A 20,550-nucleotide genomic window follows, 5' to 3' on the forward strand; every position below is an offset into this window, starting at 1 on the left:
GTTCAAGCTCACTGAGAGCACCATTATGTGAGACTAGAATACAAAGATAACTGGAAAAGAGAATTTTTTGTCATAATTGTATTGGATTCGAAATTGCTTCCCTGAAACACCATATGTATGCGAGGGGAGAATACCATTTGAAACAACTTGTTGCCAACATAGCACATGCCTATATAAACATGTATATATATTTATGACATACATAATAAATGTGCACACTTACCGAGGTCCATCAAAGCCAGTTATCCCAAGCTAGCTATTTGGGTGATAGTAATATACTGGAAATGTACTACTTCCCAGTGGGGAGTGTGGGGAGGCGGGAAAGAGAAACAGTAGCTTATGGTAAAGGAGTCTGAGAGCCAGGAAGAGGCCAGAACTTCCTCCTGCCGCGCCATTGTCACAGGACAACAGCTTCGGGGTTGTGCAACACCTTTAGTAAACACTTCCTGAAGCAGAGACAGGAATGAACCCGGGAGTCTCAGTCTGTCTCACCTGAGACCAGACAGACCAGGCACTTTTGAGCGAGAAGGGCAGGCACTGTGCCCCTGGGATCACCCAACATGCTCCAGGGGCTTCTTCTGATGGCCACTCTCCTCCTTTCACCAGTTCCAGGTCAGTGTTTAATTCCTTTTCGGGTTCAGTTAGATATGCCAGGGGACGCTTGCTTTTCTGCTTCTCTCAATAGCTTTTTTTTGGTAACCAATTTTACTAACCAGTTAGGCTGGTTTTAGTGTGGGGGGCTGTGACTGAGGGAAACCCTCACTTTAAAGGAGAGGGAAGGACAGATGTCTTGGATAGATCTTCCTACCTCCGATCTGAGAATACATAACTATCAAAGGGAAAACTTCATACAGCTTCACTGAAGCAGAGAATGTGATCTTTGAGTCAACAAGTGGAGTTCGTCAAATCCCACTTGTCATTTTGAGAGTGGTAAAGATGTAGTGGATCTGACTAGCTACTGCTAAGCACGAGGCTTTCAGAAAGTATCTGCTGTTATTATAGGGACCAGCTTGGCTTGCACTGTTCCTTTTGAGTGCACATTTTTATGTTTAGTCTTGCCATTACTGGTGATAATAAATATGACTAATTAGGAATCAGTAGTTGACCAGCTTGATATTTATAAAGCATTGCGCTAGTCCCCCGATCAAAACAATGTTACTGTTAAACTTAAATTGATCCTTCCTTTCTATTTTGCTGGTTATCAAACATTTTAAGAATTCAAAAGGAGAGAAATTTTACTTCCCAATGATAAATCACTTCTAGCATGTCTCTCCATTTCTGAGAAATTCACCAATTAGATGGTGGTTAAATTAGATTGGGTAACCCATTTCCTTAACTTATTTCTATTTCTAGAGCTTATTCAAGTCACCACATTAGCTTAGCTGCGTGGAAATCCTTCCTAGTCCATCTTTTCTTGGGTTTTAGAGTGCTTGCAGAGATGTAGGAATGGGAACAGATCACCAACAAGAATTGGCTAGGGAGGGAAAGATTCTCTTCTCTCTTGCACTCTCTCCCTACTTTGTCACTAAAAGTAATTCCTCCCTCTCTCCTCCCCAGTGTTTCTGACTTGTTTTTCAAGCTTGTAAAAGTTTTACTTAATATCATTAAATATGGAACTGTACTAGGCACTTAAGTTATTGGCTTAAATGTCTACTTTGGGAGTCAAACTTAATAAAAATCTTTCCCTGCATTCTCCAAAAGTGCTATCCCTAAACATTCTTTGGGAGCCCTCACTTGGTTGGAACATAAGAATTGCTTGGGAACTAGCTTTATTGGACTGATTAAAGATCAAGCAGGATCCATTAACAGCTAAGCTTGGAGTCCACCCACATGACAGGCTTTGCATTACAATTGGGCATACCAGCTGATTCTCTTCCCCCTTCTTTGCATTCACAGCTTGGCACCAAGAGACAACTCCCTTAGAAACCATGCCTAAAGCTGTGACATCTTCAAGTATTTGGAGGTGGGGACAGAGGTTCTGCAGTATCTTTTGTGAGAACAGGGTGACCGACAATTACCCCCTCATCTTCTGTCTTGAACAGAAAGCTGCCCCCTCTCTTTACCTTCCATCTTGTATTTTCAAAACTATCTCCTTGGTAGTATTATTCCCACTGATATTATTCCTACATAGATTTATTTCCCAGACAGAATGTAAAAAATAAAAAAAAAATTCTCATTTTTTCATCTCTTCCTTCTTGTTGATCTGCACCCACCATCCAAAGAAAAAATGTGCACCTTGGACTGTGACATGTACCCATTTTCCTTATACATGAAATAAAAGAGTGAAATATAATTAGGCCAGCTGTTTGTATGCACTTCACTATCCCCTGAGAGAAATAACTTCAAGGATTTCATCATAGGAAAAAACCCAAATATTTAAAAGGATGTGACAGTTGTTTGGGGGGGGTGAGATGTAAGTGCACTGACAAAAGAGAAAGTTCTTTAATATATTTTAACAGGATACCCAGAGGGTACAGTACTTTTAAAAATTATTTTGTTTCAAATTAGCAATTCTTTCTTATCTTCATAAGGTGACCAGATGAGCCTCAAAAGCATTTATAATTTAATCTTAATAGTCAGAATGATAGATTTAATTAGGATGTGTTTTTCCTCCGTGTTTGTAGTCACTTTTAGTACACTGAGTTTAAAATCACCAGAGGGTTTGAGGGTGTGCAGAGTAGCGCAGATCTGGTCAATATTGAATAAACTCTGATCCAGGGCTTAATATCATGCGTTTAGTTTGGAAAGACATTCTTTAAATGATTTGGAACAGATTTGATCAAAAACAAAAATGCCAAGATTATGTACAAAAATGTGTGAAGCTCCAAAATTGCCCCAAACACATTAAAAAATAACGTAGCAATCCAGACCAGTGCCTGTTGTATTCATCTTGCCAATGAGTATTAACTGTTCTAAAACTAAAATACAGTAAAACAATTATCTAACGCAATCCAAAATAATAGTTTTAGTTTTTCTTGATCAAGTTTTGCGAGTCAGAAGTAATCCAGCATGTGAGTTCTGTGGGAGAGGGAGAAAGCAAGTACTAAAATGAATTAGTAGAAGCATATTGTGTTACATCTTGGATTTGTCTAATCCCTAGATGGCAGTTGTGTTTGTTCCACAGGCTTCCAAATAATTAGCCTGATGTTATTCAGCTGGGAGGAGGCTGCGTCATTTCCATCAACCTTAAGGAAGATTGAGCCAAACAATATTTAGATCTGTTGTGTATCTCTAACTGCTGTGTGATCTGTTATAATTTGAATCTCATTCTTTCAGGGGCCTTCTTGATCCCACAAAAATAAGAGCCATTAGGAGAAATTCTGTTTCCTGTAGAAACTGTTGCAGGAGTTTGGAGAGAGCTGAAAATCTGTTGTTTTCAAACTGAAGAAAGCGAGAGGTTCCAGAGGCTTTTATTTTTATTTAATTTTAATTTTAATTTAATTTTAATTTTATTTTTATTTAATTTTTTTAAACACTTATTCATTTTTGAGAGAGAGATAGAATGCAAGTGGGGAGGGGCAGAGAGAGAGGGAGACACAGAATCTGAAGCAGGCTCCAGGCTCTGAGCTGTCCACACAGAGCCCAACGCGGGGCTCGAACCCACAAGCGGTGAGATCATGACCTGAGCCAAAGTCAGACGCTTAACTGACTGAGATACTTAGGCGTCCTGCCAGAGGCTTTTTAAAAAGTATTCTGGTTTATTTGTTGATATATTTTATTTGCCGTTTGGAAATGTGCAGCCATCAAAGAGCTGGAAGTAAATTTCTCTGCTAATGTACATATTTGACTTCATATTTAAGTCAATTGGTAATTTCTGATTTCATGAAATATTAAGATTTAGATATGAACTAGAGCATGGAGATGAGTGTGTATGTCAAGAAAGCTTGCACTGGTCGAATGGCCTGTTTCCCTCACCCCTTCTGAAAGGAGGATGTGTGTGTGCTATCATTTTTTGTTTTTATAAAAAGAATCAGTTGGATAGTTATTATTTTAATGTCCTAAGGGCAACTTGGGCTAATATTTACTCTCAGAATAGTGTATTATGGATGAAAACCAATTTTCAAACAGCATTTTTAGAAGAGTTACTGTGGTTGCACATTGGTTGAATATATGGCTTCATGAACTCCATACTAATGGGACTAATTGCACTGATAGGACATAATCCACTAGGTAACATGTGGTTGCCTTATGGTATGTTTGTTTGGTGTTACAGGTATACAAGAAGCTTCAGGGAATTGGGTCAATACCATCGGTTAATTTGTGGCAAGAGTAATTTTCTTAACCTCTTGGCATCTCGTTATTTTGAAATAATTATGATAATTATGAAAATTTCAACTCAACATTAAGAAAATGATCGGTTTAATGTTCCTTTAGGCTTTTTAATTTCTGTTGTAAATTGTTTTAATAAATAATATTATTATTTTCCTTTACAAAAATTAATTAAGTAGAAATAAAAATGCCCAGTGATTATCTCTGCAATAGCAAGAAGTTCTTGAGGTATCTTAGGTAGCTCTTGAAGTCCTGTCTATGTAATGAGACTTATTTTACCAAAACCAATTACAACTTTATCCAAATTATCATCATCTCTCAAAAAGATTACAAGGAATTCTATATTTATTTGCATAAAACCGTAGACTACATGAACTATCCTTAAAGATCATTTAATCTTCTGTCTTTTCAAACAATTAAAAAATTAGAACCAAACCCAAAGTCCCAGCTTTTTAGGGTTGATTCCATGATTTTAAATCTTTTTGAAATGTTTTTAAGAGTAAATATCAAGTCATTTAAAAAAAGGCTATTGAATACCTTTAATGGCCCATTTTTACCTAATGAGTCTTTAGCCAATTGGATTACTATTACTATTCTTCAAAGTTAGATGTAAATGGCTCTTAAGTGGTCAAGTGTATCCTAAAATGATAAAAGAAAATGGACAGAACTAGGAATTTTTTAAAGTTTCTGATTTACGGGCACCTTGGTGACTCAGTCAGTTGAGCAACTTCTGCTCAGGTCATGATCTGACAGTCTGTGAGTTTGAGCCCTGTGTTAGACTCTGCTGACAACTCAGAGCCTGGAGCCTGCCTCTCTTCTCCTCAGAGCCTGGATTCTGTCCCTCTCTCTCGCTGTTCCTCCCCTGCTCGTGCCCTGTCTCTGTCTCAAAAATAAATAAACATTAAAAAAATTACAGTTTCTGTTTTAGTTTCTAAAGAACATTAAAAAAAATATTCTCTAGTGCATCATTGGAATAAGTGTAAAAGTCATCCAAGATGACTAACAGAAAATACTGGTTTTTTTTAATGTTTATTTATTTTTGAGACAGAGAGAGACAGAGCATGAGCCTAAGTGTGGGCAGAGAGAGAGGAAGACACAGAATCTCAAGCAGGATCCAGGCTCTGTGCTGACAGCTCAGCACAGATGACCCGGGGCTCAAACTCACAGATGGCAAGATCATGACCTGAGCCGAAGTCAGATGCTCAACCGACTGAGCCACTCAGGAGCCCCAGTGTTATTTGTTAAAAGATCAAAAATAATATAAATTTATATTACCATAGAATTTAGGTTTGAGTACTTTAATACATTGGATTATCTTTAGAGAGCACTCTAGTCATTACACAGAGAACTAAAGCCCATCCAGCCCACAGTGTTCGTAAATTGCCAGCCTGGGCCCATACTCTGATTTTTGGTTCCTACTGCATCTATATTCTGGATAGACCAATAGCCCCTTCAGAAACCCAAGAGCTGATCTACTGACATTTGTTTAGACACTCACTATTCTACACAGAGGAAGGCCTTGATTGAGTGGGGAAATTAAAAAAGAAAATAGAAAATTCAGTGTTAGTTTTGGGAAAACTGAATTCATCTCAAAAATAACTTGTAGAAACAATGCTGAGATGAGAATTCAACATGTAGATATAAGGTTGGATGAGATAACTGTTCAATTGTCTTTCAGTGTGACTCCAGGCTCAAAGTTTCCTTCCATGCCAGTAATAGTGTTGTAATTGTTTGCTTCTCTAATTTTTATTCTTTTCCTGCTTTGTGTGCAAAATTGAACGTACCTGTATTGCAAAAGCCAAGCATTCTATGGTGCTGGTATTGGAGCTTTATTACTGTGTCATGGTTTTCTTCACTAATGTAAAATATTGCTACAGGAAAATACAAAAAAATATTGGAATCAGAAACGACATACATTATCGATTTCATTTTTGTAACACTGTATAGTTTTCAGAGTACTTCTTTCTACTCAATTATGCTGACATTGATTAGCATCTTAAAGAATAGTTTGGTTTCTGTTTTCCTGTACTGGCTATTGCCTGTACTGCTTGCTCTGTTCCTCTACAGATGATTCAAGGTAGTGAAGAGAAATGGAAAAATCCAAAAGAAATATTTTCACAGAATAGAGAAATACTTTTAGGCTTTCAGTGGGGATGTATGTGAAGATATACGTTAAAGATTTGAGAGGAAGAGTGGGTTTCTGATTTTCTCTATCTCTACTCTTAAGTCACTCTGATGTAAAACTCAGTTAAGCCTCTGTATGTGACATTATTGCAGAAATGCAGTAAAGCTCATTATTACCAACCAGCTTGTTTATTTGTTCTGCTTCACTAAATCTTCTCTTACCTTTTTCCCCTTCCTCAGTAAATGCTATAAAAGAACTCTCTGGAGTAAAGAATTATGAAGTGGTTTATCCCAGAAGACTTCATTCACTACATAAAAGAGAGGTCAAGGAGACAGCACAAGAGGTACATCTTTTGACTTAACATTGAATCTTAAAAAAAAAAATACATATACTTACATATGGTATATATATAGATATATAACTATATATAAATATATACACATATTTATATGTAGACATTTTCATTTGTTATTTGAGCTATATTATTTTTATTAATCTTCACAATAACCTAGGGTTCTATTATAAGACTCATTTTGCAGATTAAGGTTCTGATGGTTGAAATAAAACTGTCCAAGATCACACAGAGAGTAAACTTTAATACTTTTATGATAATTTCTAATTCTGTGTATTTCCAAAGAAATTAGATACAACTTACTTAATCTATCTATTATCTACTTATTGATCATCTGTATATCTACATACTCATGTATAAACAAAACCAGGAACATTAAAACTGAAGTAGAAAATATAATATTGTGGATCAATTAATATATATATATACACATATTAAGTTAAGATGAATTACTGTAATGAAACATGAAATTTACCGTTGTCTTTTCTAAAGAGAAAGTTATTAAAGTTTGTATAGTTCTTACTACTTAATGAAACAACACAGTCTTAGTCAAAAGATGAAAGCTAAAACATGATGATCCATTCAATAGTTTTCTCATCACCTGCACTCAGAAGTCTTCTGCTGGGAGACAGGAAAAATACAAATAAATGAGACATAAATAATAACTTGTAAAAATATTGTAAGATGCAACTCACTGGGACTACATCCCCTCCTCGCCCCCCCCCACCCCCCACTGGATAAGCTTCCCCACAGATGATTTCTTCTAAAGCAAACTTGTTTATAATAGTAGAACCCATAGGAGACCCTGTTTATCGAAATTATTCTCTCTCAACAAAATGTTTCTGTCAAATTTAAATGGGGCCTATATGCACTGGATTACTCATCAGTATGAAGAAATTCAAATGCTTTCCAGTATTCTTTTAAAAATGCAAAACATTCCCTGAATATTTTGAGGAAACTTAATACATGTCCAGTGTTTTAAAGTGAATTCCTTATAAAACAAATTTAGGCTTTTGAACAATTTATTTTGATGGAAAACTATAGAATAATTGTTTGTACCTACTAAATGATCAATCTTAATTTTTGGAAGAATTGAGTAGATGTACTTGATATTTATTGCAAATACATTCTTTATCTAGTCCACAATTCGATTCACTAGAATAAGTTTTATCTTTTCCTGATTCATAGTGAAAGTGTAAAGGATCTGAATTCAGAAGGCTTGTTTATATCCACATCTTAACTTTGTTAATGTTCTCTATTAATTTAGATAGTGATGAACTTTAATGTTTACATCTCAAAATTGAGATAATAATAGTAATGCTTATCTTATATAGCTATTTGGAGAAAACTTATGTAGAAAGCAAAGCAGGATGCAATTATTAACCCCATGCTCAGGATTATACGATCACACTGTTCTATATAATTCGTCACCTTCTACTTCTGACTAATCATCATGATTCTTTTACTTAATGTAATAGTTTATTAAGCCATTTTGTTTCCTTTCTGCTTCTCAACACAACCTCCTTTTTAGTCAGCTTTGGTAATCTCAAGGCCTTTCTTAATAATATGCTTGTTTCTTATCTCTCTGCTCTTTCTCATGGATTTTTTCCCCCTATTTAACATGTTCTCTCTCTATGTAACTCTCCATCCATTTTATATTCTTTGTAAAGTCAGCATGGAATATTTGTGTATGTACTGACAGATCCTTTCCCTGGAGTCATACTTCAGGAATAGTCCATGTTATACCATTTGGTTCTTGATTTTCTTATAATATTGATTTCAGTATTGTTATGGTGTGTGTGTGTGTGTGTGTGTGTGTGTGTGTGACGTGTGTCTGTCACGTGTCTGTGAGAGTAAGTTTAATCTTCTCGTCTGTGTTGAAGCTACCCAGGTCAATAAAATAAGTGTATTTTATATCCTTAACTTGCCTCTGCCCTCCTTCATCCTTACCTCTCAACCTCTGTCCTGTGGAAGATATTGCATAAATGTTCATCAATTCAAAGAAATCTCACAGAACATATCAATCTTAACTTTTGGAGGAAATAAAAACATTACGCCAAATTCCACAGAGAATCGAAGGGAAATATGCCTAAATGATTTGAATGCTTTAATGTTTCTTTATATGGCAAATTTTATTTTATTTTTGTCGTTTCGTGTAGTATATTTGCAAGATTCTCCTTGCTGCCTTCAGTTGTAGACAGTAGGAGGTAACATGTCATTAGCCATGAAGAATGTAGCAGGGTGAGCCCTGAATGTTTCCATCCACCTCACAAGTACATGTAACTCAATCATGTTTACCTTTTAGTATTATTCAACTAGCACCGATATTCTCAGGGGCTGGTTGATGCCTTTGAAGAATCACTCAGCAAGAATGTGATCAAACCATTGATAAAAGCAATTCCTGGCTAAAGAAAGATTCCAAAGCACTCATCTGCTTTTCCCCGCCAGTGTTTCCCATCCTCTGATATTTCAGAATTTCACCTCCTTTCCCTCGTCACAGATGTCTAGCATTCATTCTTACCGTGTATGTAGAATCTCCAGATTCTAGCAAATAAAAATACAGGACGCCCAGTTAAAATTGGATGTCAGATAAACAATGAATGCTTTTTATTTTAATTTTTTTTAGTATAAGTGATCTCCAATATTGTATGGGTCATGCTTGTATTTAAGAATTATTCACTTTATCTGGAATTCAGGTTTAACTGATGTCCTGCATTTTAGGTGGCCATCATACCATGTGGCTTTTTGTCACATCCCTATAAATGTGTTCTGTCTACAAATGTAAGGTCTCATGCTGCTGCATGCCTGATGTCTCAGTCCTGCCCCGTCAGGCTTGCTGAGCTCTGCCATGTCACACTTGTCTCACAAGAGAAGCCAGGGCCTCCTGGTCTTTCTAACATGCAGCAGGCACATTCTTTTCCCTGACATAGAATCTTCTTTTTTTGCTCACATATAGCTTATGGCCAATAAGAACATTGTCTTATATAAATAGGCCAAGTTCTCCAAAGTTATCCCCTTGGCTTCTGGGTTGAGATGATTGGTCCTCCTTGTACAAAGAACTGATTAGCAATCATTAGAAATATCTAGAATTTGGAGTGCATGTGACAGAAGGGATTTCTACATGCTGTAGATGTTATATATGGTCTCAGTCAAAAATTAATCACTCCTCTAAGCAGAGAAGAAGAGGACTTGTATATTTATTATTATTTTTTTATTTTTAAAAAATAATTTATTGTCACGTTAGCTAACATACAGGGTATGCAGTGTAGTCTTGGCTTTGGGAGTAGATCTCCAACTTACACACAACACCCAGTGCTCATCCCAACTAGTGCCCTTTTCAATACCCATTACTCATTTTCTCTACTCCCCCAATCTCGTACCCCCATCAACTCTCAGTTTGTTCTCTGTATAAGAGTCTTTTATGGTTTGCCTTCCTCTCTGTTAACTTATTTTTCCTTCCCTTCCCCTATGGTCTTCCTTTAAGTTTCTCAAATTCCACATATGAATAAAAACATATGATATCTGTCTTTTTCTGACTGGCTTATTTCACTTAGCATAATACCCTCCATGCCCATCCACATTGTTGAAAATGGCAAGATTTCATCCTTTTTCATTGCCAAGAAGTTTTCCATTGTGTATATATACCACATCTTTACCCATTCATAAGTTGATGGACATCTGGACTCTTTCCATAATTTGGCTATTGTTGATTTATCCAAAGGATACAGGAGTGCTGATTCATAGGGGCACATGTATCCCAATGTTTGTAGCAGCACTATTAACAATATACTTATTATTAATCAATTTAACCCTCTGCTGGTCCAGAGAACAGAGGCACTGGCTTTACCTGTCAGCTGTGCCAAGAGCATGGCCCTACTCTCTGACTTCATCATGCCTGGCATCATGAAATAGTCCTTTGAAAAATTTTCTGGAGAGAATACTCAAGGCCAGAGTACAAACTTCTATGTTTTTTCGTTATTATATTTTTGGTTATATGCATGGTTTAAGAAAAACTCAATAAGTATTTGTTGAATAAATGAGCAAATGAATAAATAAGCAAATGAACAAATGGACAAATGAATGACTTACTGTAACTGGAATATATTACCCATATATCTGCATAGAAATGTATTCAGTAAGTATTTAATTAAGGTCCCTGATGTTAGGAACTTAACATTCAAAGGTAATCTCTGTCTTCTCAGGATTCTGCCTATAGAGCACACACGCTTCCTTAGAGGCCAAAACTACCAGGCTGTTGGCTCATGTCACAGAATAGAGTATCTGACAGCAAGTACCTTCTTTATATTGGGAACAAGTTCAGGCCTTAGCTTGGTCCACCAGTGTTTCTGGAAGCCTCAGATTACTGTATGTTATGGCAACAATTGTAATACTGCCATTAAACCTTCCTGGGACTTCTAGGGTTTCCTTTGCTATTTGCTGTGTGCATGGGCATCATCTTGACTTCATACTCTTGCTCCCATCCCAGAGACATTCAGGGTGGTGGCCTTCTCAATCCACTCACTAAACCTTACCCATGGATAGTATTTTTCCAGGGGGAAGTGTTTATTTATATGTCCCTATGACCAGCTAACCTTACTCATTGGGCTCCAAATAATTTCCATCTAGTGGATACTGTCCAAATCAAGGTGCATCTTTCCTCTCCTAACCTGCAGTTCAGGACCCAGGTTGTAAACAGGTGGGATACACTTTTTATTAGCAGGCATTGGACTATGGACTTCTACTTGGATAGTAGTTATAATATCACCTAGAGCACCCTCTTTCATAAAGCCTTGTTTTCTTCCTTGCTGTTTCCTTTCATCTATAATCTCTATGCTAGTGTTGGCTAAAACTTCCAGTCCAAAAGCAACAATTTTTTTTTAATGTTTTATTTATTTCTAGGAGAGAGAGAGAGAGAGAGAGAGAGAGACAGCGTGAGCAGGGGAGGGTCAGAGAGAGAGGGAGACACAGACTCTGAAACAGGCTCCAGGCTCTGAGCTGGCAGTCAGCACAGAGCCCCACGTGGGGCTCGAATCCACGAACCGCGAGATCATGACCTAAGCGAAAGTCGGACGCTTAACCGACTAAGCCACCCAGGCGCCCCAGCAACAATTTTTTCTAAAACAACCGCCAAATAAATTTTAGGTAAAAACCCACAAAAATTCACTGCTGACAGGAAATGCCTATCTGGAAGGCTCTTCTGGGTAGAAGATTATATCTACTATCCTCCTAATATTTTAATTCCATCTGGTTTTTCTTAAATCTGAATAATAAGTGGTTACAATGATTCCCTCTAACTTTTATTTTCAACCCCCAGGCTTTTTTTTTTTTCCTAGCTCCTGTTATTTATAAACACGAGGTGGCTTATAGCAGCCCCTCCTCATCTAGATCCACATATTATACTCAGGAGTTTGTGACTACAGAGAAGACTCCCATAATTGATCATTGAAAGGGAATGTGGGCCATAATGCTTGACCTTGGAGATGGCAAATCCCTACACAGGCCCCCTGATCTGGAGGCTCAAACTCACTATTGTCCCTTGCTGAGCTCAGGCACTGCTGTGGCCAGGAGAGGGAAGAAAGAAGAAAAGCGTGGTCTTAGGTGCAGCCCAACAGAGGAAACTACACTCAGTCCTATTTGGTCAGCCATATTTAGATCTCTTTAACAACAATGTCCTGGCACTCCTCCATGAATTTTTAGATATTGAGTGTAACCACGATCAATAATCCTGTTTTATAGAACAGAATAAGAATTCAGTACCCAATAACATCTTCTTTAACATACTTCTGTACAGTCCTCTCTCTCTCCTGTTGTATATATTAAAAAAAAAAACTCAATTTTAAACTGTTCTCCTTTTCTACATAATGTTTACTTGAGGTAATATTTTCCCTTTCTGAATTCCTAAGACTTTATTTTCTTCCTGATGACTTCTTTCTGCTTTTGAGTACATATTTCTGTTGTTTTGTCTATATCCTAACCTCCATTTAGCCTTGAGAAGACCTCCAGACCAAAAATGATCAGTAAGAATCTTCTAGGTCTTTGAGTCTGTGTGCATACTATTTCTTCTTCTCAAATGACTTCCCCACCTTGCTTCACCTGGCTAATTCATATCTCAGCTTACACGTTACTTCCTCAAGAAAGTCTCTCCTGACCTTAAGATGTTAGACACCCTACAGTGCATTTGTATTTATGGCTCTTATTCTATAAGTCATTTTTACTGTCCATATTTCCACAAGATTATATGCTTTCTGACAGTTGATGTCAATTTTTCTTGCTTAGAGTTGAATTTCCAGAAGCCAATAGAGTCATGCATATAACTCATACTCAAATAATATTTGTAAAATGCATGGGTGGATGGGTGGCTGGCTGGCTAGATGCATGATATACAGGTCTCAGATAATTTGTCTATTCAGGCAGCAGAGTTGTTTGATTTGTTAAAAGAGGCCAGAAGCAGATATTTGCTATTATATAGACTACTGTTAAAGAAAACAGGCATTGTTTGCTAATGATTAAAAAGAGGAACACAGCCAACTGAATATTTGTGTGTATTTATAACTACCAGTAAATGTTTGTGCATTTTTGCAGGAAAAATTTGAAACCGAATTGAAGTATGAAATGACAGTCAATGGGAAAATTGCAGTGCTTTACCTGAAAAAAAGCAAGTAAGTGTTTTTACTTCTCCTATTTTCCTTACCAACAAAAAGTTAGCAGGTAGAAATTGTGCTAAATGAGTCTGCTTCTACTTAAGGCTCTCAAAAACCTCAGGTAATAAGCTTTTTCTCTCAACTGGCCCAAGGGGTTGGGTAAATATATGTTCTTACTGATGTGGTGGAAACACATTGAGTAAAACAATAGTTTATTAGTGTTTATAAACCACAGTGAATGAGGTACAAGCAGATATACATTTTATCAAATTCTGTGAAAAGGCAGATAGATTTCTAAATCTTCCTCTACATTATTTTATTATTTTAATTTTAAATTTACTTATTGAAATTCAAGTTAGTTAACATACAGTGTAATATTGGCTTCAGGAGTAGAACTCAGTGATTCATCACTTACATACAATACCTAGCGCTCAGCCCAACAAGTACCCTCCTTAATGCCCATCACCCATTTAGGCCATCCCCCCACTCAACACCCCTCCAGCAACCCTTAGTTTGTTTTCTGTATTTAAGAGTCTCTTATTGTTTGCCTCCCTGTCTGTTTGTAACTTATTTTTCCTTTCCTTCCCCTATGTTCATCTGTTGTGTCTCTTAGATTTCACATGAGTGAAATTATATGACATTATTGTATTTTATTATTCTAGTACTGAAAGATTAGATTTGTTTATTTATTGAGAGAGAGAGAGAGCGCGCATGTGAGCTGAGGAGGGCAGAGAGAGAAGGAGAGAGAGAGAATCTTAAGCAGGCTCTGCATTTACGGCAAGGCTTAATCCTCTGAACCTTGAGATCATGACCTGAGCCAAAATCAAGAGTCTGGCGCTTAACCAACTGAGCCACCCAGTCGCTCCCCTGAAAGATTAGATTTGGAAACAATTTGAAATCATTTCCATCAGGACACACACAAAAAAGACATATCTAAATTAAATTAACCCTAGGACCAAAGAACAAGTCAGTGGTAAAACCAGAATTGGGCTCCCCTGATTCTAACACCAGTGCTCTTTCCACCCAGCTACACACTCCCCCCTCCCCCCACTTTCTCACACATTACATTGTCCTCTTGTTCCTTCATTCTCTTCATGAAGCCACAGGCAACATTTCTTTCAAATTTCACAGCCTCTGCTTTTGCTCAGATCTTGATTATCCTACATCTTGACTATATATCAAATGTAGTTTTCCCACCTAATTCTGTGCTTTGAAGCTCTTTCAATCCTTAAACTATTCTATAGAGTACGGCAAGATTTTTTCACTCACATAGACTACTGCCTTTTGCAAATATTCACAATGGACTGGAATTTGGAAACCATGTGGTAGAATAGAAATAGTAAAGGTGTGGACTTTAAGCCCACCTATAGGATCCTTTGCCACTCAAACTGTGTAATCTCATCTGAAAAATAGGGTGAATCATATTTACTATGTAAGATTTCAGAAAGGATAAAATGAATGATCCATGTACAGTGTGTAACTCAGTAGCTGGTATAAAGATGGCATTGAACACATACTAGTTACTTCCTTTTCTTCCCACCCTGCCTCTTTAAAAAGTATATCCAGCCTCTTTTGTGCTGGTGGGTAATTGAAAGAATTCTAAGAAGCTCGGCGAAAATGCTGGAAGGGCCCTACATATCAAATTCAGGTCAGTTCCCAGAAGACTTTTTACTGCTACAGTTGTTAGCCGTCACTGGGAACTGAAAAGGACTGGGTGGGTGAAAATGTAGTTACCGTAAACTGGTGAGGAGCACTGCTCTTTTCAGTCATTTTTATCAACTCTACCCTGCTCAGTTTCATTTTGAAATGGAAATTTATCTCCCCTCAAATAAGTATGACAGTCTGATGAAAAAGCAGATACCGTTCCAGGCTACTCAGGACTATCCCTCCTAATCCCTCTCTGTCTTCATGCTTGTTTTGAGGGATTAGGAGGAGGGGCTCAGGAGCTAGAACTTTCCTGCACATCCAGTGAAAGCTTTCACTTTGATCACTGGACTGTTTTAAAAAATTTTTTAATGTTTATTTATTTTTGAGAAGGAGAGAGAGACAGAGAGAGAGAGAGAGAGGGAGAGAGAGATATGTGAGCAGGGGACGGGCAGAGAGAAAGGTAGACTCAGAATCTGAAGCAGGCTCCAGGCTCTGAGCTGTCAGCACAGAGCCCGACATGGGGCTGGAAACCCATGACGGTGAGTCATGACCTGAGCAGAAGTTGGATGCTCAACAGACTGAGCCACCTAGGCACCCCTTATCACCAGACTTTTCAATTAGCATGAGTAATCATGAATCTTTTTTCTTTTTTTTTTCAGGGGTCTCCTTGCACCAGGTTACACAGAAACACATTATAATTCCACTGGAGGGGAGGTCACCACGAGCCCACAGATCATGGTAAAATAGAGTATCTCAGATTCATTGTCAATCAGTGTGTGACTCACACACACACCCAAAGGCAGTGTCATTGCCATACAAACAGTGAAAGTGAAAGCGTTTACGACATTGGTGCTTTTTCCAGTGGTAGTAATTTCTTAATAGATCCTCCAATATTTGTACAGTTTGACAAGAACAAAGGCATTTCTTGACAAACATGGTAACCCTTTCCAGCCTTCAGAGGCTCCCTATAGGAGGGTAGGCAGGAGTCTCTCATCTTCATCAGAAGAGTGAAAAATAGAATACATCTTGTGTTCTTTTCTTTTTCCATTTATTTTACTTTATTTTGTTTTGTTTTGTTTTTAGAGAGATAGCAGGGGGGAGGGGCAGAGGGAGAGAAAGAAAATTCCAAGGAGACTCCATGCTCAGTCCAGAGCCCAACATAGGGCTGGATTCCACAACCCTGGGGTCATGACCTGAGCCAAAATCAAGAGTCTGACAATCAATCAACTGAAGTACCCAGGTGCTCCTACATCTTGTGTTCTTAGTCAATGCCAATTATCTCATTCAATTGTATAGTCTGTAGAACTTGACTATTTCCTCTATGACAGAACTGTAGAATTCTGGTTTTTGTAAATAATTTTTATTCTTAACTCTTATTTAGAGAAGACAGCTGTATTAAGTAGTGTGAGGGGCATTTTACCATTGCCATCTTTTCTGAGCTCCATTTTTCTATTGGAAGGTTTTCACTCATTCTCCTCATAGTGATGGCACAGCCATTTATGTGGGCCAATACTCATCTGTCCCAAAGCAGAAAGGTGTCTTGATTAAGCTACATCCATATGGAAAAGTGCTAGAATTGGGCATTTCCAAATGGAGAGATGCCATACTAATCCAGTTAGTCGGCTGAAAGTTTTTGAATAAATCAAGAAATAACAACACAGTCTGGAAAATCCGCTCATTGGTAAGAGCTTGTAGGTGTTAGAAAAAAGTTAATGAGCAATCAACCAAGGGGAAAAAAAATGTTTGATGTTATAGGGGCTTGGGTTTTCAATTTACATCTATATGTTTGTTTCTTCCAAACTGTGTTCACCCCTCTTATCCTTTTTCTGCAAGAGTCATATTTACACCAACATTTAGTAAATGCTCTTTAAGCAATGGGCTCATTAACTAAATATTAAAGATTTTAACCATAAAAAGCTTCTTTTTTTTTTTTAATGTTTTATTTATTTGTAGGAGAGAGAGAGAGAGAGAGAGAGACAGCATGAGCAGGGGAGGGTCAGAGAGAGAGGGAGACACAGAATCTGAAGCAGGCTCCAGGCTCTGAGCTGGCAGTCAGCACAGAGCCCGACGCGGGGCTCGAACCCACGAACCACGAGATCATAACCTAAGCGAAAGTCGGATGCTTAACCGACTAAGCCACCCAGGCGCCCCACCATAAAAAGCTTCTTAACCATTTTTTATGTCTCAAAGTTGACTGTTGTTCAGCATAAAATGATTTAAAACTATTATAGACCTTATTTCCAGATTTCAAATTCAGATATAGAAGTGGATCTAAGAATACACATACAAAACCCTCTTTTTTCTTTTTTAGGATGACTGTTATTACCAAGGATATGTCATTAATGAAAAAGTTTCTGATGCTAGCATTAGCACGTGTAGGGGTCTAAGGTACGGCTTCGCGAATGGTTTGTGTATATCTGCGGTGATGGGTAAGTTTGTGTGTTTTAATAAAGCTGAAAAATCTCAAATATAATGAGTTATACTGTAGCTAAGTATGAATCCTAAGGGCTCAAGAACTTTGAAATTTGATAGTGATTAGTAAAATACACATTTGAATTCTTGCCGAAGTGTGTGTGTTTGTCTGCTTGTTTTCAAAACATAAGAGTTTTGTTTTTTGTTTTTTTTTTTGATCCTGAATCTTGAGGGAAAAGAAGCTCTTCTCCACCTTCTCTCTTTACTTTAAACTCTCTCTTCAGGTTATCCTACCCAAGCCTGTGACATCTTTTTCTTCTGTAGGCATCTGTCTGCAGTGAGACATTTCTTCTGATGCCAAGACTTGATTATCTAATTTTGTCTTTCATATCTCCCTATCTCTTCCATATCCGGATAGCTTAATGAAATCTCAATCTTAATAAACCTGAAATCAAACTAATGATTTCCTCCCAAATCTGATGTTTTTCCAGTGAATGGTATAATCAACCAACAACTTGCCCATTCCAGAAGCTTAGGTTCCTTAATGATTTCTTGCCTCTCAACTACCCATTTTCAACCCACTGTCAAGCATCATTGATTATATGTTCTAAATGTTCACTGCGTTTTTCAATACATTCTCGCTCTACTGCCACATCCTAGTCCAAGGTACCATGATCCTTCATGAAGATCATCACAACAAACCACTACTTCTCTCTTCACATCTAGTCTTTGTCTTCTAATTCTATGTACACTTAATCCAGTCTCTTTGCTATATATTCTTATGCTTTTTCTTCATAGCAACTATCTGTAATTATGAATATTACATATAATTATATGTACTTATGGGTTAAGTGTAGCTTTTTGATCCATATCCATCTTCCTTGGTTGACTATAAGCTCCATGAGAGGAGAAACCACAATTCTTCTTTTTTCTTACTGTCTGCCCTTCATCCAATGACTAATGAATCATGGGAAATCACCTTCATGGTGAAATGAATCTTAGCTTGGGGCTCCTGCTCAGATAATTCATAAGAAAATTGATAATATTTGTTGATCAAGTGCTTTATATATTACATCCTTCAATCCTTACAGTCATTCTAATAGGTGGGTATTACTTTCATTTTGTAAAAGAAGAAACTGAGGCTGCGTGAATTTAGGTAATTTCCCCATGATATCACAGCTATTAAGTTATAGACCCAGATTTTTAATCCTTATTGATAGGACTCTTAAGTCTTCATTTGCAGGCTTCTTTAGAGCAGAAAAGGCATGAGAATTGGAAGAACATTGGGTGAGAATCAGGAAATTTCCCTTCTGGTGTCAACTCTGACACAGGTGAGCTATGCGACATGACAGTAGCCACTTCTCTCCAACGGGCCTCATTTCATCATAGAAAAAAAATAAGGTTAGGTCGTCTCTAAGTGTATCTTCAGCTGCAGTGTTACACTTTATTCTACTGCCGTGAACTTGAAATGATGTGGCATCGGTAACCTTTTGCAAACTCTAAGTCTATAGCGCTCAAAAGCAGGAATATTTTCTAAGAAGCCTGGATTCTCGTGTTTTCCAGGGGCTACTTCAGTCAGGGAGATCAAAAGTACTTCATTGAGCCTTTAAGCCCCACAAATCAGGATGCACAGGAACATGCGCTCTTCAAGTATGACCCCGAGGAAAAGAAGGCTAACAGCACCTGCGGGATGGATGACATATTATGGGCACATGGATCTCGGCAGAATGAGGTTCCACCTGCCACCAGTCTGGTGGTACGCATGCTTTTATTTGCTATTTGCAGCACTCTCATTTATCTTGTCCTGCCTGCCCTGGCTTCCAGTCTTAGTCATTGCAATTAATGGAAACTTTATAGTCATTGTTGAACTAGTAGCACTAACTTACACCATAGATACCCTAAAATCTTGTGGTAAGTTGATGATTTATTTCATATGTATTCGTGGATCAACTATTATTAATGATGATGCATAAGGGTTAAAACAAAGTATGCTTATAATGCTTGTCAACTTTGCCAATACTACAACATTCAAGAAAGGTCTAAAGTATTATTACTTTGATGTAAAATAACCTTCTGTCTTCATGAATGAACGCGTTCAACAGATTTCTTTCTTCAAGTTCTGCCCTAGGTGTTGGGGAGGTAGTAGTGAGCAAAAATAAATACAGAGTGTGTCCAGAAAAACTGAGGGTATTCTTACATATATGAATTTAGCTTCTGGTCACAGAAGAAAAGTGAATATGGCTTGTTTGAAACCATAGGTGTATGTAAAAATCATTGTCATAATTGCTTTCATTTCCTTCAGGAGACACTATATCGAATCATGTCTTCTAACTGCTTTCAGAATCCATAAGCACTGAGCAGAATTGGTCTGAGTAAAAGAAAATCTCAATTTGCTGGGTTTAATTTGAGTTCATTTTGCTGCGGGTTTAAATTCTACCAGTGATATGGTATCTAGGAACCCAGAAGAACCATTCCTAGGGATGAAGAATCAAGGATTATTTCCAGACTCTGACCTGAGCAAATGATGAATGGTAGTAGTGTTTACTGAGAGAGGGGATGAGGGAGAAACAGGCTTTGCTGGCAGTTTGGGAATCGGTAGTTTTAAATTTGACCACATTAAGTGTGTGGTATTAGACATTTAAATGGATACATGAAGTAGTTAATTATACGAGTCTGGCCTTTAGAGAAGAGGCCAAGACTGGAGATATACATTTGATAGTAATTAGTGCAGGGTTCCTATTTAAATAAGGTGAACACATAAAAAAGTTACGAATGCCACATAATTTGAAGGTCATGGCAGTAGAATATAGTACAACATTGTAAGTACCCAGGAAGATTGCCTGGATCAAGTAAAGGGTTGAGCTTTTATGACAGCCTCTAATATTTAGTGGTCAAACACAGGAGGGGTAACAGGAGTTACAAACCTCTGTCTGGTTAGGGCCCCATTTCCCTCTGTAATCTCACCTACCTTCTTCTCGCCACCCACCGATGACCTCCCCCATTATATTCTGACAAACACAAACTTTTCTTTCTGTGCTTTAAACATGCCAGTATCAATTCACTTTAGAGTCTTCCTGTTCACTTTTTTTTTTTCTCAGCTGGAA

At 37.6% G+C, this 20,550-nt stretch overlaps 1 protein-coding gene across 6 annotated transcripts in view; it reads left to right on the forward strand.

The window, feature by feature from the left end:
• The first annotated feature begins 464 nt into the window (after window positions 1-464).
• The window catches only part of ADAM28 (ADAM metallopeptidase domain 28), a 67,858-nt gene continuing 47,772 nt past the window's right edge, over window positions 465-20,550 (forward strand). For 5 of the 6 annotated variants that reach the window (XM_039218164.1, XM_039218161.1, XM_039218162.1 and 2 more), the window contains exons 1-6: window positions 465-612; window positions 6,634-6,737; window positions 13,329-13,405; window positions 15,694-15,772; window positions 17,346-17,422; window positions 19,010-19,202. In XM_039218164.1, coding sequence (XP_039074095.1) covers window positions 561-612; window positions 6,634-6,737; window positions 13,329-13,405; window positions 15,694-15,772; window positions 17,346-17,422; window positions 19,010-19,202 — 582 coding nt within the window. In that variant the 5' untranslated portion in view covers window positions 465-560. The remainder of the gene's footprint in view (window positions 613-6,633; window positions 6,738-13,328; window positions 13,406-15,693; window positions 15,773-17,345; window positions 17,423-19,009; window positions 19,203-20,550) is intronic. The other variant, XM_039218166.1, reaches the window with a different exon arrangement.

Source organism: Hyaena hyaena, unplaced genomic scaffold, assembly GCF_003009895.1.
Source record: "Hyaena hyaena isolate Hyena2069 unplaced genomic scaffold, ASM300989v1 scaffold_741, whole genome shotgun sequence".
Classification (NCBI taxonomy): Eukaryota; Metazoa; Chordata; class Mammalia; order Carnivora; family Hyaenidae; genus Hyaena; species Hyaena hyaena.